This window comes from Micromys minutus (assembly GCF_963924665.1).
Source record: "Micromys minutus genome assembly, chromosome: 12".
Taxonomy (NCBI): Eukaryota; Metazoa; Chordata; class Mammalia; order Rodentia; family Muridae; genus Micromys; species Micromys minutus.
In genome coordinates, this window is record NC_137981.1 from 3,971,346 (window position 1) to 3,996,025 (window position 24,680).

The 24,680-nt window shown below is 43.4% G+C and overlaps 1 protein-coding gene across 3 annotated transcripts in view; it reads left to right on the forward strand.

The window, feature by feature from the left end:
• PTPRG (protein tyrosine phosphatase receptor type G) overlaps positions 1-24,680 on the forward strand; it is a 659,839-nt gene that overhangs the window by 367,883 nt on the left and 267,276 nt on the right. For all 3 annotated transcript variants that reach the window (XM_080926850.1, XM_080926851.1, XM_080926852.1), the window contains one exon: positions 21,828-22,007. In XM_080926850.1, the coding sequence (XP_080782976.1) occupies positions 21,828-22,007 (180 nt within the window). The remainder of the gene's footprint in view (positions 1-21,827; positions 22,008-24,680) is intronic.

The following is a 24,680-nucleotide window of genomic DNA, read 5'->3' on the forward strand; positions in this document are numbered from 1 at the left end:
AATTTTAGAAACAACACGGTATTTAATAGTGGCTCTCAATGATTCCATCCGTTTTATTCTAAGAAGGCCAGTGAAAATCAAATAACCATGTAGTTCGAAAAAATGTAGAAGAATGATTAAGTTTGGAGGCAATAGGTATTAACGACAAGGAAGCTTTTGTGTTACCTATTCTGTACTTTTGGAGCACCAGCAGAAATAGTTTTATGTGCTCCATTAGTCATAGCTATTCCTTATAGTCCTGCCATGTGTTCAGTGCCAGGTAATAATAATGGTCAAGTCATAACAGCACAAAACATCACATTACGTGCTATTGGCACGGAAGTGATGGGCACGAGTTTTTCATAGTCGTGTCCGAAATGCACACGAGAAACAGCTTGAACAAAGATAGGTTTGATTTCGGCTTATAGTGTGCCTTACGGTTCATTTTGCTGTAGCCTGTAAGGTTTGGTAGAACACAGTTGTTCAATGGCCAGAAAGTAAAGAGAAGTGCCTCGCTTCTGCCATCCAGGACCACCCTCCTCACTACCTGCCTTCAGCTTCTGAATCTGTCAAGGAATAAATCCACTCACTCGGCAGACCCCTGAACAGTTTCTGGACACAGCCGGAAATGTGTTTTTGTTGTATTTCGGTATTTATTAATCTCGAGTTACAAGGAAGGGAAATGAGGCCCAGGTCGTTTAGGTAAGCTGCCCAACATGTGACATTTGTTCATGACTCTTAGATCTATGCCAGGCTGTCTACACCATGGTGTTTGTCTTTATTGAACTGATCTAACTGAACCTGACCACAGAGTTTATTTTTAGGATTCTAGAAGAATTCCCTTCTTCCATAGTCAGAAGCAGATTCTGATACTAGCTTTGTGTTTATCTCCATAAAATCCAGATGAATGGCGTTTAGAGCAGGACACCCCAGTACTTCTGTCAACCAGCACCCCCATATTGACTGGCTGGTACCAGAGATATTTGGTTATGGAGTGTAACTTGGACAGCACTTGAAGCTTAACTACCTGCTTTAGATGTGCTTTTTGCCCCCTTTGATGTCACAAGATCTCACAGAGCCAGCAAAGCATTGCAAGTTAATTACTTGTGTGCACAGCAGGAGATTCTGGAAACAGGCAGCCACCAGCAGCTCTTGGATGAAAAGTTGCTTGAGACATCTGAAATCAGGCCATTAATGAGCCATCTTGATGAGCAGGAATGAGGACTGAGAAGCAAGGCCAAGCTGCACTCTGTGTAAGGATGTGTGCGTCTCATGTCACAACAGTGGACTGTGAACCAGACCTTAGTCCTAAGCTGGGGTACACTGCTGTGGGGTTGTCTTCAGGGCACCCATAGAATTGAATCACACAGGGATTTAGTGTTTCTGTGATGCTACTTTTAATTTGAAAAACAGATGAAGAGGGTCAGTCCAAATAAGGAACATTTATTTATTCATTAATTTTTCTCATAGCATGAATTCAAAAATAAGTATTTGGGTACCTATTTTGTACCAAGTGTTTCTTATACTTTCTGACCACGGAGTGCAGCAAGCTTCTAAATTTGTGAGTAAGATTCAGCCCAGGCCACAAAGCTGGCTCAGCAGGTAAGAACACTTGCTTAGTAAACAGAAAGATCTGGAACCCAAGGGAAAAACCACAGATGCCTTGGGTGCCATTGTCATCTAGCCCCTGTCCTCACCTGATGACTGGGAGGTTGAGAAGGAGCCACCGAAGACTTTAATAAGTAGATAAAAAAACAAAACAAACAAAAACGGCAGAAATAACAAAAGAGACCCTACCCCCCCAAAAAAAATACAATCTGAAAGCAGGATTTGGTGGAATAATAATTACTCTTTTTAAATTTTTACTATTTTATGTGTCTGAGAGTTTCATCTGTATGTATGACCACCATGTACATAGGTATGTATGATCACCATGTACATATGTATGTATGACCACCATGTACATATGTATGTATGACCACCATGTATGTATGTGATCACCATGTACATGTCTGGTCCCTGCATAGATTACATATTAGGTCTCTTGGGACTTACAGCTGCTTGTGAGCTACCGCATGGGTACTGGGAATTGAACCTGGGTCCTCTGGAAGAGAGCAGCCAATGCTCATAACTGCTGAGCCATTTCTCCAGATGGGGTGATTATACTTATGACTCACCTACTTCACGTGTGCGGTGCCTTTGTACATCCATTTCCTTGCCTGTGTGTAGGGAATGTGATCCTCTATTTGGCACAGAATGACTGAGGTATAATGTCAGCAAGGCAATCAGCTGCCTGCCTTGATGAACAGGTTAGTGCTTGGACAGTGGTACCCTTAGCAAGGGTGGCAGTAGGTGTGTAAACCATGGGTTCTTGGGGCTGGAGAGATAGCTCAATGGTTCCAAGTGCTGGGTTCCTAGCACCCATGTGGTGGCTTGTAACCACCTGTAACTAGTTCCAGAGTATCCCTCTTCTGATTTCTGTGGGCACCAGGCACATATGTGGTTTCCTGACTCACATGTAGACCAAAAAATTCAGCAAAAACCATAAAATAAAAATCATCAGAAAAAAGTTTCTTTAATATGCTCTTTATGAGGCAGAACACTTTGTTCCTCCGCTGTGTTTCTGGTACCTATGTATCTCTAGAATGCAAATGGTGCTCCGAGTCCTTTCTGGTCTCTATTTAGTAAACAGGATACCCAGGGAAGTTAGCAGAGAAGGACTAAAATCCGTGCCCCACCTGGATTTCAGATAGTGTGCTCAAAAAGCCCACCAATGTGGGAGCCATAAATAACCCAGCGGCTCACAGACCTTGAGGCTGTGGCTTCCTCTCAGCTGCCTAGCTCTCCTCCATTCTTCTTTCTTGAGAACTGTCCCGGTGTCTAAGTGTGCCTTCAATCCTTTGCTGTGTTACCTAAGAAGGTAGGTGCTCGGGCAGGTCGACTAGGACTCAAAGCCACGCTGATAATGAGACATGGGGCCTGGGGAGAAGCTGTGAGTGGGACTTTGCATTGTAGAGTAGAGGTAGGAAAGACCTGCTATCTTGTGAATAAACTCATTTTTCATGGGGAGTTTTAATTAGCTCTATGAAATAATAAAAATCACTTAGACACGCAGTGGTTGACCACTGAATTGGGTGCTGTAGTTTCTTGGGAAAATGTCCCGCACAACCGTCTCGCCAGCAAGAACGACGCGGCACACGAATAGGATTCTTCTGCGGTAAAGCTTTAATGCATCTCGAGAGGCAGAGCATAAGCTTGCAACACGTGAAGACGAAGACCCCGAACTATCTAGCCCATCCCCTTATATAGGAATCAGTCCTCGCCTTGGACGTGGAGCCCCCTGATTGGTTGAAACTCATCAGGCCCTATGATGCCACGGGAGAGGCAGAGCTCAAGGAGTGGAAAGTTACCCATCGCGTGCGCACATGACTTGTTTACTGCTAACTCCAGCCGGATGTCAGCGCCATCTTGTAATGGAGAATGTGCAGGCAGTGCCCCACAGGAAAACAGGCATGATATCCAGGAAAGCACAGTGGGCAGTGGAGAAAGGCCAAGGAATAAAAGAAATTATCATTATTTGAAGTAAGGCCTGTCTCATGAGGTTTTACTATTCTGGAATCCAAGGTGACTCCAGACTTAGGCTTAGGGGAGATAGGTTGGTTAAGCACACGGCTGCTGTGAGTGACTTACATGTCTATGCAAAGTCAAGCAGGTGTCTGACACAATGGAGGCCCATCTCCCCATTTCATCTACCTAGTGAGCCCAAGGGAGTGCTCAGTGCTTTTTGACATAGGCGGCTTCTAAGTGCCCATGTTCCTTTGACTTCAGTCATAAATAATTTCAGCACAAGGGAATGCAAAGCACTCTCTGGAACCGTGTGAGGAAGCTTTCTTCCCGTTGTCCGTGTTCTAGCATCAGCACGGTCTATTCAGATCATGGGCGTAGGATACCTACCTACAGGGCTTTGGGACGGTACTGAGAAAGGAGCATTCTTAACCCCCGCACCACTGACCGAACTCTGCCTGTGCTTTAAATCTTACAGTTCTCAAGGAGTTTTGCTTTCTTCCCCCTTTTGCTCTGTTACCAGTAAAGAAATGCAGAAAACCAAGAGAACCATCATGGAGCGCCAAAGAAGTCTGCTACCTTTTCAAATTCAGTCATGCTCTTTGTTTTAATGTTGGAAACTCTTTTAGTGTTGAAGACAAGTGTGTAAAGAGCTTGTGCTCTCTGCAGTGAGCCTGAAGAGAACTCGTTGTATTCACCAAGATCCTGTAGCCAGCGCTCCTGAGTCCGCGCCTCAGACTAGTGGCAGATAAGGGAACCACAGGTTTCTTCGGAAGGATGCTGGCAGCCCCTGGAACACCCAGACTGATGTTTTTCCCACCATGCAATTTACTTCCCTTTGGGCTCTTACTCAAAGAGAGGAAAATGGTATGGTTGGGTTTATTCAAAAAGAAATGCCAAGTAGAATATAAGATATTAAGTGTCATTCAGGCCCACAATGTTTGGATATCTGTTTACATGAACTTTCTCAGCAGGCATGCGTACCAGCCTACAGCCTAAAGAAACCAGTGCTCTTGATCAAAATCTCTTTTTTTTTTTGTTTTTGGGAGCTACATGTTTATGGAGGGATGTGGGTAAGCAGCTTAGTGCTAATAAATGGAAGCAGCATCTCTAAATTTCCCCCTTACAAAGCAGTCCTCCAGTTCCCTGCTGCAGAGAGAATAGCAGTTGATTGCGTCTGCCTCTTCCTTTGTCCAGCACTCCTGAAAGTGCTTCCGTTACACCAAAGCTTTGTAACCATTAGTTCTTTTATCTGCAGGGAAAGGACTTCTCATTTCCTGATTAGACCACTTGTTTTTCAGAGTAAGGATCCAACTGTTTTGAGATCACTTAGCATTTTCCTGGGATATAAGTACCCGAACTCAAGAATTCGGCAGTGTGGTGGACTGGCATTGCAGTATGCCCGCTTAGTGTCTAGAGTCGGGAGAACAACAGGGCCGTGCTGTCCTCTAGACAGTCCACAGATATGGACTCTCCTTTGAATGCTCTGATTTAATTAACGCTGCCTTCTGTTTTTTTTTTTTTTATCTTAATCAGACGCTATAGATGGCCTTAGTGTTTTGAAATATAGAATAGTACTGTATCACTTACTTTTCTACTATTAAAATAAAATGTCATGGACAAACAATTTAAGGAAAAAGTTTCTTTGGGATAGAGTGTACAGTGGCAGGGGTCAGGAACAGGAGCCGGATGGTCACATTGTATCTGCACACAGGAAGCAGACAGCAAACTAAAACTGTGGTGAGGATCTAAACTCAGAGGTCCTGGCCCCAGTGACTTACGTGCCCTCAGTAAGGTTCCATATAGTTTTAAAAGTTCCCTAACCTTGACTGGGGACCAAGTGTTCCAACATAGAGTCTGTGAGAGACACTTCTCACTGTGACCCCCAACAGGCACGTAGGGGCCTGAGTCTTTGTGACCAGCTGTCCTCAGACAAAAACAACAAAAACAGTTGTATGCATTCCTCATTTCCTGTCATCTGTTTGCCTAATTTTACATACTATTCACAGATATAAAGTTTTATTTAAAATGCTGTGGGTAATTTATGGTAATAAACTATTTTCTTTATGGATTATAGAGAGTTGTGGTCAAAGGAGACCAGCAGGTCAGTAACCTCAACCTGCAACATTCGCCAAGTGCAGCTAAGCTCAACTGTTAGACCTGTGCATAGAAGAAAAGTTCAAACTGCTCTGTAGAAGGTGGTTCCCATCAGAACTGCCAAAAAGCACTTACCTTTTAAGGAGATCGGGGCAGCATACTTAGGTCAGAGACCTGAACCATCTGTTAAGAGTGTGAATCTTTTCTCTAATCTTTAATGGTTTTTTTCTTTCTACCCAAGTGTCAGACTACTTCATCTCTTCAGACTTTTCTCTATTCTTGAAATGACAATTGTATCTTCAATAGCAAAGAACATGCCTGTGGGTGCAGGTATGTGGCTGTAAATGATTCCTGTTAATAAGGGATAAATAAGGGCTGGATAAGGAGGCTATACATTGACCTCTTCCTCTCACATGCTTCACCATAGCAGAGTATATTTCAAAATGGGGACACAACTGTCGTAAGGTACTTAGGGAAGTTTGCTGATGGGCTGCTGGATGTGTGTTGTAGCCTATGTTTGTTCTAGAACCGTATTTGCATGTTGTATGGGATTCTTCATACCTGTAATCCCACTATCAAGCAGCTAAGGCTGAAGGATTACTATGTTGGGTTCTAGTCAACCTGGGAACTGGGTTATAGAAAGAGCTCTTGTTTTGGGGGCTAAAGAATATAAAACTTGTTAATAACACTAGGACTGTCTTTTTGCTGCTGCTGCCACCACCACTGTCACTGCTGCTACTGCTGCTGTTGTCAGGCTATCAGATGTCAGGTTGTGAGACAAGTTCTTTATCTGTTGAGTAATCATCTCCACCACTGGTCTTTTTGTTAACATTTGGGGACCCCTATCTTCATCCCTAGTTAGGTAAATGGTGGCTACCTCTTGCCATTCTGAAACTAAAAAGCACATGCATTTCACTTCCAAGTAGTATGCTGATTATTTTTCTATTGGATACTTTTGAGGTGGTAATGTTCTTTCCTGTCAATATGAATATATCCTTTCGGTAATTTCTGTCATTAAGTTTGTTGATCTCCACCAGTAGTCTACTTTAGCCCTTAAAATGGCCATACTGATTCTTCTGGTTTGATGAAGATCTTCAACAAACATTTCACATTGATGGCAAACTTAGACATATTGAAAAACTAGAATACTAGCCTTATTTTGTTTGTCTTTTTGAGACAGGGTTTTAGATAATCCAGGTTGGACTTTAGCGCACAGTGTATGCTTAAGATGACTTTGAACCCCTCATTCTTCTGTGTCCACCTCTGAAAGGCAGTATTGTGCCACCATGCTGGTTTGCGGTGTACTGAGAGTAGAACTCAGGACCTCTTGTGTTGTGGACAAGCAGGGTACCTGCTACATTACACCCTCGGCTTCTGCTCTGTTGTTCTTTGTCAGGCTTCTTTGGAAAGCCCCCACATATGTCTAGTAATTTATTCATCAGAGGCCTTCTTCATCATGGATGGGTCCACACTGCTGAAGAGACCAAAGTCGGCCTGGAATTTCTCAGAGACGTTCTGGTTAGTCCTGCTGTGGTACCATTCACTGTATGTTGAAAACATGAGCTGATTGTCACAGACAGGCAGCCCACGTGTATACCTGTGTGGCAAAAGCCTTAAGGATCTGTGACAGAAAAAAATATCCTTTCTTGGGGAATCCTACCCAACATACGACTACAGTGATTGAAAGAGCTGTCTTCAGCCCTAGCCTTTTGAGCATTTTTATCAAAGAATTGACAAGGGAGATGTATTAAATTTGTGAATGGCGTGTTGCCAGGAGGCATGGATCAGAAATTGGAGGGAAAAAAAACCATTAGGATCTCCCCAGTTGTCAAGAGGTCAGATCAGTGTACTGGATGAGAAAAGCCACAGGAATGCAGTGATGGAAAGGCGTGGGCTTCGCCTTCGATTGCCTCACTGGGTTTTCACAGCCGGAGAAGGAGTCTCGCCATCCATCTGCAGCAGTTAGAGCATTTGCATCTTCTAAGCCATCACATGGTGAAAGTGCTGAGCATAGTGAAGACTCTTCTGACCTCCCGAAAGTGTGGGATTCATGGCTGTGTCATTCTAAGGAGAAAATGCATCTGCTTTGCTAAGAAGAACTGAACCATGGAAGACTGGACACAATTCCACGAGGAATCTGCCAGTCTTAGTGTGTTTTCTGCAATTATTGCCAGGAATTTTTCTAGCCTGTTTTCCCTCTTAACCAACCCCCTGAAGTTTGAACTCCATAGATAGCTTTTATATAAGATTCTATACTTTCTGAATGCTTTAAACAGCTAAAGAATATCAGTGCACTTATAACTGGAGCCAGTAACTCACCATGAAAACACCTGCAACATGAAACAAAGACCTGCAGAGAGAAGTTGCCTGGATCCTTTTTTCCCCTACATTATCTTTTTTACTTTTATTTTGGTTAATTACAAAGTAGTGCTTATATGCTTATATTCTCAAAATATATACATCCTGAAGATCTGTATCGTCCTAGATGAAGTGAGTGTCTTTTTACCCCAGTCAATCATTTTGCAGGCTGCCCCTTCACCTTTGGGTGATCCATTCTTGGATTTGGTGTGTATTTATTTTCTTCATATGCCATGTCATAATCACAGCTCTGTGACTGGCTTCTTTTACTCACAGAATGGTGTGAGATGCTCTTGCTTCTTAAACTTCTGTGCACCTTTCATACTTAACCTAGATCAATAGTATATCACCTTTCCTAGTGCGTTAGTGCTTTATTGTCTTACGTATGTTTGCACAAGTATTCCACGTGCACACAGATAAATATATAAACCATTTGTTTTTCTTCCTCCTTCTGCAGTGGTAGTTATTGTTAGACCCAGGGCTGGACAGTGGTCAGGTCACCTGTGGTGCCCCTGACATATTCCTAGGCCCAATGTCTGTGTTTTAAAATGAGTGGAAGGATGTCACATTGCACATTGGCTTTTCCACCTAGAAATGTGACTCAAACTCTGTTCTTAGTGTAAATAGCTCTCCCTCCTCCCATCCCTCCTTCCACCTACATTCTTGATTACCATTTCTTCTACTGTATTGATTTGACATACTCTATTTAATTAGCCCTTTGGTAACATGTACATATCATGATGTTAATTTTGGATGTTGCTGATGCTGCTACCACAACCAATTTTGCCCTTTTAACAGTTGCAAAGTGTATCTGTGGGATTAGTACTCTGAGCAAAGGCGTGTACATTTACAATTTTAATAATCACCATCTCCCATGTAGATTGTAGGAAAGTACTATATTAGAACATGGTGCACTCAGATAGGCCTGGGACTGACCTAGATCTGTCATTCTCTGTATGAGGACAAGTTTTCTAGCTTCTAAGCTTCTAAGCCTTATCTCTAACACAAAGAAACTAAAATGTACTTGACATGAGTTGTTGAAAGGGTGAAAGACGGAAAAGTGTAGGTAGTTTCCATCACCCTGAATAAAATAAATATATGATATATGATATGATATAATATAATGAATATTCTCCAAAAGGGCAAAGTACAGCTGGTGTCATTCTATTGCTCTCTATTCCCTGCTACTCTGTCATTTGACACCTGGGGTGAGAAAAGGGTTTCAAACAGTAAACGAGTAATTGTGTAAGTACGTGCATGTATATATGCATGTGTGGGAATGTGTGTAGGAGTGTATAAGTGTGTGTGTGTGTGTATGTGTGTGTTACTGTGTAGATATGTTAAAGTTCGTCATGAGCTCAAGTAACTAATGCAAAGCCCTGCAGAGCCAGATTCTGATGGAGAGAACTGCACAGCAGCCCTCCCTTCTCAAGACGGGAAGTGCATGTTTAAACCTGACCTTCAATACTGGGGCTGTTTTATTCTCTGAGATGCAACTTTGACCTTCTAGAATAGTTCATGATGACACCAGCAAGTCATCCCCACATAATAACCTGAGCAGGCAGGGCTCTGAGGCAGAAGACTTTCTGTGAGCCCTTAGTAATCACTTTAAGTCTTTCTTGGACTCTTATCTGTGACCTCAGTGGTACTAGAGTAGAAATTTACAGCAAAGAAGTCCAGACCTTGTTTCCTCTCCTTTTGTCTAAATGAGATCTTTAAATCCTAGCCCAGGTTTATGTTTCCCTTCCAGGAAGTAGAAAGAAGGGATCAAGAGATGCTCCTGTGTGCTCCAGCTAGTGTGCACTGCTGATTTCTATCATTTGACAGCTTTGTCTTGACTGATGTGTAGAATGCACTGGATCATTGAACCAGTAGTCTTAAAAAACTAGTGTTTGGATTATCTCTTATAGCATTAGTTACAAATAGCAGGAAGCCTGCCCAGTCTCAAATACAAAGACACTTGAAATGGAAGTGTATAAAGATAAATTTTACATTCCAAGTGTGCTTCGTTCAGGGACCTAACCTCTTATTTCTTTTCCTTCCCTCTTGGTTCTGCCTTCTGATTTTTCTATTATCTTCTGTTTGCAGGGCACATCCCTCCCTTCCTTCTCAGTCAGATTTGGGGAAGAGCCAGATTTCTTCCACAGGGTCAGCAACACAAAGGCTGTGCCTCCCAGTATGAATAGCATCAGCCTAAATCAAACCCTCTGAATGGGGAAACCCCATGGCATAATCAATGTCAGCCTTGACCAAAACACTTCCTGACACACACTGCTGAAGAAGGTTGGGCGTCCCAGTTAGAGTAACTATTGCTTCAGTAACCACCATGACCAAAGAACTTGAGGAGAAAAGCATAGTCTTCCACAGCATAGTTCGTCATGAAGGCAGTCAGGACAGGAATGCAAGCAAAGCAGCAACCTGGGATGCAGAGGCCTTAGAGGAGTGTGGCTTACTGGCTTACTTCCCCTAGTTTACACAGCCCATTTTCTTATAGAACTGAGGACCAACAGCCCAGGGGTGGCCCCACTCACAATGGGCTGCGCCCTCTCCCATCAATCACTAATTAGGAACAAGCCTTACAGTATGGCAAAGAGCCTGATCTTATGGGGTTGTTTTCTTAATTGAGGTTCCCTCTTTTCAGATGACTTTTTTTTTCATAAGTCTTTTCTGAAGCTGGGTCAGAGACAATGCCAGTGTGACCCAAGGGTTCAGATATGTTTTCTTAAGAAGAGTTATCACGCTCTTCAGTCACGGTTCTTCTGTTCTTACTATATGCCTCTTCTCTCTCTCTCTTTCTGCCTGTGTTCGTGCATGCATGTGTGCCTACATGGGTGCTTGCATGCGTGTGTTCCTTACCACATTCCTGTGGCTGACTTTGAGAATGTGCTGTCTGGTCTAGTGTACAGTTTGGCTGGAGAATGTAAGCAAAGATAAGAGAGGCAGGGTGATGTGTGCCTATAATCCTAACAGTAGCTGGGGGTGGCAGGCAGGAGAAGAAGCTGGTTCGTGAGATCAAAGCCAGCCTGTTATACATAGAGAGTTCCAAGCGATTATGACAGACCCTTTCTCCTGAAAAGAAGACAAATGTGTCCATAAAGTTGTTTTGTGCATTACCAGAAGTGCTTGTAAGGAGCCTAGAACCTTCTGGAATTTTGAACTTTATCTGATAAAAGAGAAATTATTCCTGATCAAAGAGGATTAATTTTCAACTCTACTTTCTCCAGCATAATTGTGAATGAAAAGAGCAAACCTGTAATTCAGCTCTTACCTCCTTCCCTGGCTGCACCCTTTTCAGACATTACTAATGGATCTAGACTTACTTCATGGATAATCCGACAATAGTAATCAAGCAGTCTGCCAATCATTTGGTTCTAGGATATCACTTTTTGTTAACTCCCTTGCACTATATATACATCTGGCCTCTCAGTTCTTTGTGTAGTGCAGTTCCCCTGCCTTCCGTGATTGCCTCTGTTGAGTCTAAGAAGTAAAAATATCAAAAGATCACAGATTTTGCCAAGTAATAATTGTTGGCTACTAGAGATGTATCTCAGTTGAATAAAGTGGAAAACTTGAGGCCTGGAATTAGTTTCTCTGTGTTATAAGCCCGTGAGACGCTGTACAACAAAAAACTGAGGTAACATCACTAAAAGTTTTGCAGTGTCTGTGAGATGCCTGACTTGAAACCCTATCAAGGAAATCTGGAGGTGTGGAGTGATCCCAGCTAGAGTTAGACATTTAATGTTGAGTGGACTCTTAACTGTAACTCTAACCCTAATGGAGGTTTTTATCTAAGATGCCTTTGAACATGCATAGTTACAGACTTGGACTTTAAAAGACCTGCAGTTCTGTCTGTTGCTCCTGGTATGCACACCTGGTTTCCTCTGCTGTTTCCACACTATACTAGCCACTCGTGATGTCCCTGCGTGGCCATAGCTCTGTGGCTCAGGCCTCCTGGATGACATTCATTGCCATGTTAACTGCTTCAGAAAAGTGGAGAGACTCCAGGGGCTGGAGAGCTAAACCAGTGGCTCATAACCATCTGTAACTCTAGTTCTACGGGGACTTGATACCCTCTCTGGTGTCCACAGTCACCATCGGAGGGACAGACCTGCCTGCAGGTAAACACCCAGACACATAAAATAGACCATATAGTGTGTGTGTGTGTGTGTGTGTGTGTGGACAGAGATAGAGACAGAGGCAGAGAGACACACAGAGAGAGAGAGACACAGACAAAGAGACAGAGAAAGACAGAGAAAGTAAAACAAGTACGTGGGAAACTGGACAGATAGTAGTTGATGGTGAGAAATGTACAGCCCGTTTCACCTCTGTTCCCTTCTCTGGTGTTATTTATGGTGTTCAGGCTGGTTGTTGATAGTTCCCATCATGGATAGGAAATGGGAACATAATGCTGCTATGCTTAAAATTTACAAACAAAACTGTAGAGGCTAATTTTATCACCTATAAAACCATTGTTCACTTCTGCACTGACTTAGGAACTGAAATATTTCTCCTAACACAGATGAACAAGTAAGCAATTAGACATTAATTAATAAAAGCAGCAGCGAGCACTCTGAGTGCTTTTTAGCCCTTTTTCCATTTTTTCACATGTATGACAATAAATGCATAAATTGTAATTAAGTTACTAGTTTCGGTGTGAGCAAACACATCATAAGCTGAATCTCATGAAGTGTTTTTAATTAAAAATGGGATAATTTAAAGATATGTATTAGATTGGGGAAAAACATTCATTATACTTGGTAAAAAAATGAACACATGTATTTTGGATTTTTGCTGTTGGTTAAAAGTGGACAGGAGGCAAAGTAATAAGCCTCGATTCAGGTAATGTTTTTAATAAAAGTTCCTTGAGGGGGCATTAATAAACATATTGGACTGGAAACAGCACATAACATGTATATTAGTTTTACTTTTAATTAGATTTAGACAGAATTCATTATTTTTAATGGCTTTTCATTAGTGAATGGAAACCATTATTTGAATCTATTGTGGAAAAATAATTTCAAGATGCATATTTATTTTTTGAAAAATATCATGTATGTATTTAAGGAAACCACAGTTTGGGATAGGGATTGTGTGAACTGTATGCGCTACAAGTAAATCTTCGGTCTTTATCTCCGGTCAGTTATTAAGAGAGAACTGTTGAAGTGGGTGCTTTGTTTAAAGTGTAGAAAAGTACACTTGTCTTATCTCAACTTTTAAGTAGTGCTTCTGATTATGGGTCCTGTTGACCAAGGACAAACATTAACAGAGTATTCTCCCTCCCTCCCTCTCCTTTTCCCTTCCTCTGTTCTATTTGCATTTTGTGTGGATAATAGAATAGCTAGTATTGGTTTAAAATTGATACCCGTGGACCAGCTCCTTGAAGATATGTCTGCCTAAGAAAGAAACGCTGAATTTCAAACAGACTTTGAGATATCCACCTGGATTTGCAGGACTTGAAGCTAACTCTTTGTAGGGAATTCTGTCTGGTAAGGGCAGACGGTTGGAATGAATCTCGGGTTGTGTGATTTATTCTCTATACTGTGGGAATCCATCTTCCTGACGCTCATGTACTGAACCGTAGTGTCCCGCCATGAGTAAAATACAGTGATGTGCTAATGGCCCACGAAGGAGGAGTCTGTTGTTTTACGGCACAGATGATCCGTAAATTAAGCTAATAATGTTGTTTCTTAACTGCAGTTTTTAAGGGTGAATTTCTCCAACCTTATATGTCAAAAGGCCTTTTTCATATGACAGTAAATATGGAAACATCACCCTTAAGCTTGCCGAAGCCCCTACCCCCTTCTCCTTTAGCCCAGCCTTTCTTTCATGGGTTTTTGCTCTGTGTAAATACTGTCCATGCATAAGTGATGTACCAACTGTTATTTATAGACCATTGATGTTAGGTCATGGGCAAGTCCCAAATGCATTCAAGAATACTGATAATTGAGCCTGCTTGACAAAGCTTACAGTTTTTTCTAGCCTCTGTGCAAATTTAGAACTATTTTCTCTTTATATCACAGGCATCCAGAGAAGGAAGACTTTTTGGTGGGGCGTGGAGGTGCACACCTGTAATTGTAGTGCATGGGTATCTGATGCAGGGGAGTAGTGATTTAGAGACCAGCCTAAGCTACACAGTCAGACTCTGTCTCAAAACACACAGAAATTCAAAACAAGGCAGTGATGTTATAGTCATAGTGATGTTAAGGTCTCTTTCTGTGGTCTGTGACAAGGTTTTACCCTCTCATATTTTGTTGTTATTGGGTGTGTATGAGTCTCTGTGTTTGTCCATTTTGTATTGTTTTCTGACCGTGATGGTTTTCAGGTGTGTTGGTGAAGTAGAGTGTTACTCATCTTGGGTTTCACCCAATGTATTCTTCCTAGTAAGATAGCCGATAACAGGAAAGTTTGAAGAGCTCCTACAGAGGTGACAGACCACCCTTACAAAAGCCAGTCAGGAAGTTCCCAGTGTAACCAAGTCATGTAACAAGTGATTATCACCCAGCTGTGGTGATGTTGGTCAGGTTTCTCCATTATGAAGTTACTTTTCTAAATCCCCTCCTCCTTATCCTCCTTTGCTGTTTTTAGGGTTGAGTGGTAGAGGGACAGGTGTCGTGTAACTCAGGCTGGATTCAAACTCTCAAATGAGTGTAAACTTCTGACCTCTCTCTCTCTTGCCTGCAAAGTCCTTAGATTACTGATATGTGCCACACACTCACTTTTAGGCCATGATGGAGATCCAAGACATTGTTTGGTACATATTAAAAGCCCTCAGTCAACTGAGCCACATCTCCAACCTCAGTTTTGTCTTCAAGCAAGTGACCAAATCAGCTATAGCTAGCATTAAGCCCCATTTCCCATAGAGATTGATCAGATGTGCTTAAAAATCTCTGTTAAGTGAGAAACCCGCAGCAGACGATGTTGGCCAATTCAATGTGTGCTTGGGGAAGTGATGTCACTCCACTGTCCCCTCCTCTGCAAGTTCTTAGGAGGTCAGGGTCTCTTCCATAGTTCCATACTATATAACAGACGTGTCAACTTGGCTCATCCCTGTGCTTGTTTTTCTTTTCCTGAGGCCTGTGTCTTGAGAGTTGTCTGCACATTTTGTAACCTAACAACAAAACCAATAGTTGTAGCCCTTAGAAAGCTTCATAGTCTGCTATTGTTCTAGATTCATGACATGGGCTCTCTCTCTCTCTCTCTCTCCCTCCCTCCCTCCCTCCCTCCCTCCCTCCCTCCCTCCCTCCCTCCCCTCCCTCCCTTCCTCCCCTCCCTCCCTCCCTCCCTCCCTCCCTCCCTCCCTCTCTCTCCCTCCCTCCCTCCCTCCCTCCCTCTCTCTCTCTCTCTCTCTCTCTCTCCCTCCCTCCCTCCCTCCCTCCCTCTCTCTCTCTCTCTCTCAGGATTCATTTATTTATCTTATGTAGATGTGTACACTGTAGCTGTCTTCAGACACACCACAAGAGGGCGTCAGATCTCATTATAGACGGTTGTGAGCCACCATGTGGTTGTTGGGATTTGAACTCAGGACCTCTGGAAGAGCAGTCAGTGTTCTTAACCACTGAGCCAATCTCTAGCACATGGAGAATCTCATAGAGTTCAGCTAACTACTTTTTGGTGTGAGCAGCAGATCGCACAGATAAGACAGCGAAGCCACTTTGTTGGCCAGGAGGTCTGGGACAGCCCTTTTCCTGCGCACCGGTTTCTCTCATCACTGTGCCCAGCACTGAGCAAGTGTGAAAGTTGTGCTTAAATGTGTTATAAGAAGGCTGGAGCTTAGTCATCCTTTGCTGTCTGTCAACAGAGAAGTCTGTTCAAGTAACTGTCACCGTAGGAGGCTCAGTAGGAACTACCCATGCTTCCTGAAGGGCAGCAAAAGCTTGGGTCCTATTACACTCTTTCAAAACCAGGCATGAGTCAATTCCTCTTGTTTGTTTGTAGATCCTTTCTTGCTCATCGTAGCTTTCCAGTGCATCTTTCCTTGTCACAGTTCAGACTAATTTGGTGAATTAATGAAGCTGAAGAGTATTTACCGCTGAAATTGGCATCCCGACTCTGCGGGCCCAGGAGGTGAAGAAGATTCAGTAAACAGTCAGCAGATAGATGTACAACATTAATGTTAAGTCACGGCCAAGAACATGCGGAGTGTCACTACAAGACAATCTTCTACTCTTCGGTTTCCTCCAGCTTATTTCTTTTCATCTCAAAACATGGTTTCGGACTTACTTGAGCTCGTGTTAGATGATGGGAGGTAAAGGAAAGGCACATAGGAGTCCTTTTAGGTGAAGAGCAGTGTTTTCTCTGGGTTTTCTGTTGCTGTGATAGAACACGGTGACCAGCAGAAACTTGGAAGGAAAAGGTTTATTTAAGCTTAGGGTTTGTAGTCTCCCATCCAGGGAAGACAGGGTAGGAATTCAAGGCAGTCATCTTGAGTCAGGAACTGAATCAGAGGGTCACTAGACTGTGCCTTTTGGGTACCCAGTCACCTGCTCAGAGATGGCCCCACCCACAAGGGGCTGGACCCTTACACACTAGTCATTAATCAAGACAATGCCCTACAGACTTGCCTACAAGCAAATCTTTTATGAAGGCATTTTCTTGATTGAGAATCGCTCTCCCCTAATTCCTCTAGCATGTGTCAGGTTGACATAAAATCTTTAATAATGTTGGCTATACAGCAGGAATCTGAGCCAGTTGCAGTCCCACCCCCCAGAAGTGCATATCTCTGTTTTTTTCAAGGTGCTTTGTGAAGGAAACAGGAAATGGGGAGATGGTGTGCCACAAGGAAATGTGTCCAAGGTGGGTGACATCACCTGCCTAAGAGCCACTGTGTTTTCTTACAGTTTTACCTGATACAGGGATTTGCGAAGTCCCAGGGATATTTTTTCTGCTATGAGGCATCTACAAGAACAGTAGCCATGATCAGTATGGGGCATGACATTCGTCATATGTCCTGCCTATGGCCTTGCTCTTGCACGACTTTGCTATCTGGAAGGGAAGGGCCCATTATTTGGGGTTGGAGAGATGACACAGGTACTCTGCCTGTGTGATCTGAGGCCACTCAGAGGTATAAAGTTGATGTCTAGAAGAATCTTGGCCTACAGGTATAATCAGTAGTGGGGAAGACAGATGTTTATAAGTAGCAAGCTAGCAGTGGTAACAATGGGGGTCCTAGGGAAGTAGAGAAGATGGTTCTAGCAGGCCATTTTTATGAGCACCACACCTATAGCCATTGGTTTCAGATGTATTCACTGCATTCATTAAATGCAGTTAGATGCTCTTGGTAGTAAAGGTTGGCAGGGTCTTGCTATTCAGGTCTTCCTTGTGCAGTTTTAACAGGTGAATGCATAGTTACTTTGGGCAGGGAAATATCACCCTGTGGCTTCTTATCCTGCCCAGCTTCCCCTGTTGGAGAAGGTGAGCCTATTAATGAAGTTGTGTTGTCGGAGGGGTAAGCTGTTTTAAATGGACTGAGCTACTAGCATGCAAATATCCTGCTCATCCCAAGTGTTCTTAAAAGAGATACAGCCTGCAAATAATTTTCCTTATTTTAGGTGGATAATGTCATACCCATGAGAGGAGGCCATATTGCTGGTGGGTTGGTTTTATTTGTTTTTTTTTTTTTTCTCAGCATGCTAGGTGTCTGATAACGAGTGTGTATTAAATGGCATTTTGTTGCTGGCTTTTTTAAAAATTTATTTTCTTCTACTTTACTTTGAAGCATTTATTCAAAAGCATTTAACATGGCGAGACTGTCCAACTGAGAATGGTTATGGGTGTGACCTTTTATACAGTGTCAACACTGGAGAGCCCTGTATTATATGGAATGGTAACCGGGCTCGGAAGTGAGAATGGGTAATTCATACTGCAAGCTTGGAGAAGGGGTTCCATGGCCTCCACTAATGACACGGGGGCTTTGCAAAGCCAGGGTGTCTGGAGCATGAAGCATTCCAAAGGAGAATTCATTTAAAATCTGAAGTGGAAGATCAGTTTCAATTAAAACTGCCCTTGAATATATATTGGATGGAAGTGTGGAAGCAAGGACGCAGTCAGCCTGAACCCTAAGATCGGAGCAAACGAATCCCACCAGTCTCACCAGTCTGAGCACTAATTATTTTTTATAATCTCCTAAATTATATTTCACCCATCTAATGTGGATGGTAAACACTCCGCTGACCTTAGTTTTTTATTATCATCATAATAATCGTTATTAGTGTGATGGCATTGGTATACTGGGACAGTTGTCAGTGTCAGGTTCACAGTGATGGCTTGCCTTCATGATTCCTGGGCGTCGTATGGATTTAGCTTTATTTTCCTTTGCCCCGTGACATTGCCTCTTACTTTATTCCAATTAGATGCGTCTATAAGGCTTTTTATTTGAAGATGCCCATATACAACATCCCATGTTTTGGGCATGCCAGCCCGTTTGTAGGTGGCTGGAATCTATACTTTGGTTCCCTTTCTGTGTGCCAGCACTTGACTCACCCAGTCTTTCGATGTCTTTTTATGGCATCTGAAGGACCATGGAGACTGTGGGAAGAGGCCACATGGAGTCATTTGCTCTCCCACCCCACACCTGAACTCCTCTGAGATGAGGAAAATGAAAATAAAGTTTGGCTAAAATGTTTGCACAAATACACTGTTTCTCTTTGTGGCTCCTGGTAGCCTTGGGGAACTTGAAGAAGAGCTGCAGTGTTCTGTATGAAAAGCCCTTGACATGGCCTCGCTGCATCCTCACCTAGAAGGAAACGGCAATGTTGACTTTTTCTAGAAAGTATTAAACACTTGCAAATGACTCAGAAGTGCGCCTGGCTTATTACACCTTTTCCAGTGTGTGAATGAGTCCTTTCTGATAGTCCATTTCTTCTCTTATTGCTAGGGATGGTTATTTGAGAGAATGCAGCATTATCGCTGAGCAGAAGTATTTTCCAAAGAGTGAGAATATGAATCATTTTACAGACCTATTCCAATTGCTCTTGCAACTACGCTATGTCCACTTTCTTGACAGAGAAGATGTCTGTAGTTGTCACTTTTTTTCCTCTGATGTCATTTTTTGTGTCTGCTTTCAGCTGCATTAGACATAAGGGACCTTGGAATGATTTCCTGGTGGTAGGGTTGACACAGATTCTGGCTTTTGTTGACTAGCAGGGAGAATTATGGTCTTTCTGCACCTTCCTTCACACAGGGTGACTGTGTGGGTAGGCACAAAAATGCCTAATTTACTTTTCTATTCAACTTTTTCTGTGTGATATTTAAACAGTTGAAAGCTAAAAATTCAAGGGTTTATGTGTGTGTGTGCCTAAGTGTGTGCACACTCAAAAGCAAGTGTGCATGCATGTGTGTATTGTGTCTGAATGAATTTGTAAATGTGTTGTGTGTGCATGAGTGTATGGGTATCACTGTGTGTACATGTATATGTGTGTGTACGTGTGTGCACATAAAGGTGTGTGTACGTATGTGTATATGTGTGTTAGGGCTATGGTGAAGGGTCCCCGAATCTTCTCCACCCAGGGCACTGCCCCTGGGGAGGCAGGATGTGGGAAGTTTAACTGTACTTACACACTGGGGAGGTTGAAGGGTGTTGGCTGTTGTGCAGCCACAGGGCGCCACTCAGGTGTGGGGAATGGCAGTCTGAGGTGTGGGGTGGCCTGCCAGAGCTGGTTCAGGAGTTTCCAGGCCTGCAAGGAGGCCAGAGTCTTCTGATTGTCAGTCTCTTGGGCACCCAGGCACCGCAGGATGCTGCCCCTCCCCCCAGGAGCTGGATCTAGACTGGCTGAATGGAGAAGAGTGAAGCTCCAACTGGTCATACAGGGAGAGCCTTGCTTGGTGGAGGCCTTGTCTGGGAGCAGAGAGGCCTTCTACCGGAGATTACCTGGGGGCTCAGTAGGAGAAGGATTCTCTATGGCTTCCCACTGCAGATCCTGATGAAAAGAGCCAGTCCTCTATTGTCAGGGTGGGCCTGAGATTAAATACCTTTTGCAGGAAGGAGTGTCTGAGAAGGAAAGTTCATTGACTAAGCCTCCAGGCCTTTAGGTACCTCATTGTAATGCAGATCTGTCTTGAGCCTATGTGACCTGTCATCTACCTGTGAAGGGGCTGGGTATTGCCCTTCCTTGACTGATGGCTACAAATATGTGGAGGGCTGTGGCTAGTGACAGGAAATGCTTACTGTCCCTTAGAGTCACTGCGGTGTCTAGCTTCCTCAACTGGGAACCAGGGTGCCTTTCACGGTTCCACATATGTGTATTGTGTATGTATGTGTATCTATGTATTGTATGTGCATATGTTTGTGCATGTGAGTGTATGTGTATCTGTGTGTGCATGTATATGTGTGTGTATGCTTTTGTGTATATTGTGTGTAGGTGTGTGTATGTGTGCTTGCATATGTGTTGTATGTGTGAATGTGTGTGTTCTTGTGCGTTTATGTGAGTGTATGTTTACATGCACATGTGTGGGTCTCTGTGCATGTGTGTGCATGTGCATGTGAGTATATGTATGTGTTTGTGTGTGTATGTGTGTGTACATATCTTTACAGTAGTGAGATGCCTGTGCTGTATTTTCTGAACTCTTTTGACTTGCTATTGGCCTGATGCTTAAAGGGTTCTCCCTTAATCTTCTCAGCAAACATTTAACCTTTTCTGCTTTGTTACATCAGTAAGATTAAGGAGGCACAGAAGTAGAAATCTCTGAGAGTGTGTTCTTCACTTAACAGCCATCATTCCTCACGTTTCATTTCTAAACTGGGCAACAAATGCAGTTCATTTCTTGGCCTTCTGCTTTGTAGGGACCTAGCCGAGGTCTGCCGTGGAGTTGTTCCCTCTGTATCACTGCAAACGTGTTCAGAGAAGTTTTTATTTCTGAGGGTGGTGAGTCTCAGCCGTGACTTCATCCTTCCTTTGCTTATGCATATGAGACAGAAGCTCGGGAAGTAGAAGCAGGCGAAAGCTGTGGACTGACTGAGAACCTGTCAGAGAAAGGAAACCCTGCTGGGCCTCCACCATCTCAGAGACAGATTCTCACCTGGTTTTGAGTTGCATTTAGTCTTGAATTGGTTCGTTTCTTCTCCTGCTTACAGGCTATTGTGAGCCAAGAAAAATGTCATACTTGAGATATTATTCACAGAAGCAAAACATGCTCAACTAATTAAGCCACTCTTTTATGAATGAGCACTCTGCTTATTTTTAGGAAGTCTATTTAGTTTTTCAAAAATGTGAACAACCCTGTGACCCTTCTACACAGCTTCCTGAATCTGGCTAATGATGAAGCTAGCAAGAGTTTGCTTGAAAATCAAAGAACCAGCCCATGGAAATGTGTGAGAACTACACTTTAGAAGATGTAGGACTCACCTCAGCATTGTGTGTGTGTTTGTGTGTGTGTGTGGGGGGTGGGGGGAGGAAGGGAGGGAGAGAGAGAAAAAAAAGGGAGAGGGAGGGAGAGAGAGAGAATATGAGTGTGAGTGTATGAGTGAATGTGTGTGTGTGTGTGTGTGTGTGTGTGTGTGTGTGTGGTGTGAGCACATAAATTCAGGGCAGGAGTCAGCATCAGGTGTATTCTAGTGTTTTCCGTCTTAATTTTTGAGAGAATTTTTTCATTTATTCTGGAGCTCACTCTTTTGGCTAGACAGTGAGCACATCTGTCTTCTAACACTATAAGGTTGCAAGCATGAGCCCCCACGCCCGGTTTGCACAGGTGCTGAGGATCTGAACTTGGGTCCTTATGCTTGTTTACAGGCACATTATCCGCCAGCCCACCTCCTCATCCCCCTTAGCTTCATGTCTTGTTTAAACCCAGACTTTTGGGTCTCGAGGACTAAAGCGTTGGTTTTTGTTCCACAGGTGCCTATGGTCCTGAGCACTGGGTCACATCTAGTGTCAGCTGCGGGGGCAGCCACCAGTCTCCTATAGACATTTTAGACCACCATGCTCGTGTTGGTGAAGAATACCAGGAGCTTCAACTTGATGGATTTGACAACGAGTCCTCTAACAAAACCTGGATGAAAAATACAGGGAAAACAGGTAGATTATTTATTTCTTTACCTTTGTTTACCAGCAACAAAAACCATTTTACTCTAGGATGCTTCTTCAATAGTACCAACTGTTGTGAGGGACCTAAGCAGTATTTGGTTTGACAGTCAACCAGTGTATTTCAGGCAAATACCTAATGATTCTGTGCCTCAGTTTTTTACAAATGTATAAATTGTGTGCATAGGGTTGCAGTAGTCCAGTGAATGGATTAGGTTAAAGAGTGGACCAGAAGAATAGCCATTATGCCAAGCATTCTGATGTTGCAGGCACTAACTACCAGAAGTTCCATTTAAGTTTAAGTTTCAATTACAGAGATAAAAGCTGAGCCTGGTGACATACACATAGAATCTCAGCACTTGGGGAGGCAGGGGCAGGCTAATCTGTGAGTTTGAGATCAGCAGACTGAGTTCCAGGGTAGTTCATGATACATGGTGAGATCCTGTCTCAGTAAAACAAAAAGTGCTCAGTGACATTCGACCGAGCCCACTGAACACATCTCAGAAGGTCAGGAACCACATAGAGTCTGAGGGCTGCAGAGACAGAGAATGGAAATATGTCCATCTTCTTTGACAACATGCTTTGTTCAGTATCAGGGAGGTATGAATGGCCTCAGCGCTTAATGCATCGGTCCTATGGCCTGAACCCTCTCCCTTCTTCCTGATAGCCTTGGCATCTGGGGGTTAGTGAATGCAGAGCCATCTTTTCAGCAGTAGCAGACTCCCCATTAATTACTCCAGTGCAACTAAGGGTTTCTGGAGTGTTTGCAGATGTTACAGAGAATGTGTGCTTTAACCTCAACTCCAGTCTCCTTGGGAGCTCCGGTATTATGTCACTGCATACTAGGGCCAAGAATTAAGTTCCTGTCTAAAAAGATTTCTACCATATGTGTGTGTACATATATATGTATATACACACATATGTATGTGTATATATATAATGTTTATATATTGCTTATAATTTGAGTCCATTAAAATAAGTGCCCTTACTTCCTCCCTTTTGTCCTTCCATATCAATGAATCCTTTGCAACCAATCAAGTCACTCTTAGTAATATACAGAACCCTGATGTCCTGAGGCTCAGTATTGGCCTAAAATGAAATTATTACCTGTGTGTAATAATTGGCCCCTTGTGTGTCAATGGACCTCAGACTTGAGTTCTCTTTAAACCTCCTTGTTTACGTCAGCAGCTTTAGTATCCATTTTCTTTCTGCAGACTAGCGTCTGTCTGAACCTGCCTTCTGCTCTTCAGTGGTTACTTTTCTGTTACCGTGATAAGACTCTAAACAAGCTTACAGAGTGCAGAGCTTATTTAAGCTTACGGTTCCATAGGAATTCGGCCATGACAGCAGGCAGGCACGGCGCAAAGCCGAGAGCTCACATCCTTCCTCGTCTGTAAGCATGAAGCCCAGGGCAGAGCAGAAGTTAAGTAAAGCTATGAATTCTCACATACTGCCCTCAGTGGCATACTTCCTTCAGTGATGCCACACTGCCTCCCCAAACAGCACCACCAGCTAGTATCCAAATACCTGAGCCGATGGGGAACAGCTCTCATCCAAACTGCCACAGGAGCCGTATGACAGGCAACCCTCTTGTGTACCTTGATTTGACCCATTTGGGTTCAAGATAAACTGGTAACCTACTGTTATTTATATCAGTGCACTGGTTGTTTGAGGGGGGAGGGAGATGGTGATGGGGGCTATGTGCCCCAGCATGGGTGTACAGTAGAGCTCAGAGGACAAACTTTGGGTGTTGGTTCTCTCTCCTCTGATTTTTCACCAGCTGAACCATGGCGCATACCCGGGCAGTGTTTCCAGATGACTGTATCTCTCCTCTTTCCAGTTCCAACATAGGTCATGGGCTCATGACTGTGGTCCACTCCTAGGCCATGGTCAAGTTTTGTATATCAAATGTTGGTGCCCATTGGGAAACTGTGAAGGCCTCTGAATACAGTGGGTGAGTGCTTTATCATGCTTGGTGTAGCCAGAGATTGGAGTAAGTGCCACTTCAGTGCCTCCTTCTAGAAGCCAGCCAGAGGCAGCACACCAGCTCCCTGCTACCGTTTTCTTGACTTGCAATGCTTGACAGCCTTCTGCAAAGATAACACGTTTCAGTGACAGCTTTCAGCTTGGTGTCACCAGTGAAAGGTTTTAGACACGTGCAGGGTTCATTCTGTGTAAGTTGATTCATGACCTTGGCCTTCCAGAAGCTGATTATCAATCTCTGTCACTCTGCTGGCTTCCTGGAGTGATGTGCCTACCTGTTGCCTCAGAGTGTGCCCTGATTTTGGAGCACAGCCAGTAGCATGTGGCTACATCTGTCTGCCCTGTTTGAGAAGCAGGACTCAACCCCCTGTGCTACTTAGACTCTCGGTATGACGCAGAAACTCACTGGAGACTATTTGGTGGCCTACAAATTCCCTAAGATGATTGGAAAGGTTGTGGTGTCAAAGTGACAGCTACTGCCTGTCATGTGACCGAACATACAGTCTTTATTTTCTTGAGATCTTAAAAGTTTCAGCATGTAGTGTTTTGGAAACTTTGGCACTGAAACCAACTTTTAGTCTTGTAACATGGTAAACTTAGGTTGTTTGAAATCTGTTGATGTTGAAATTAATTCCACAATCTTACTAGAATGTGGGGGAAATATGCACCCACTGAGGCGTCTGT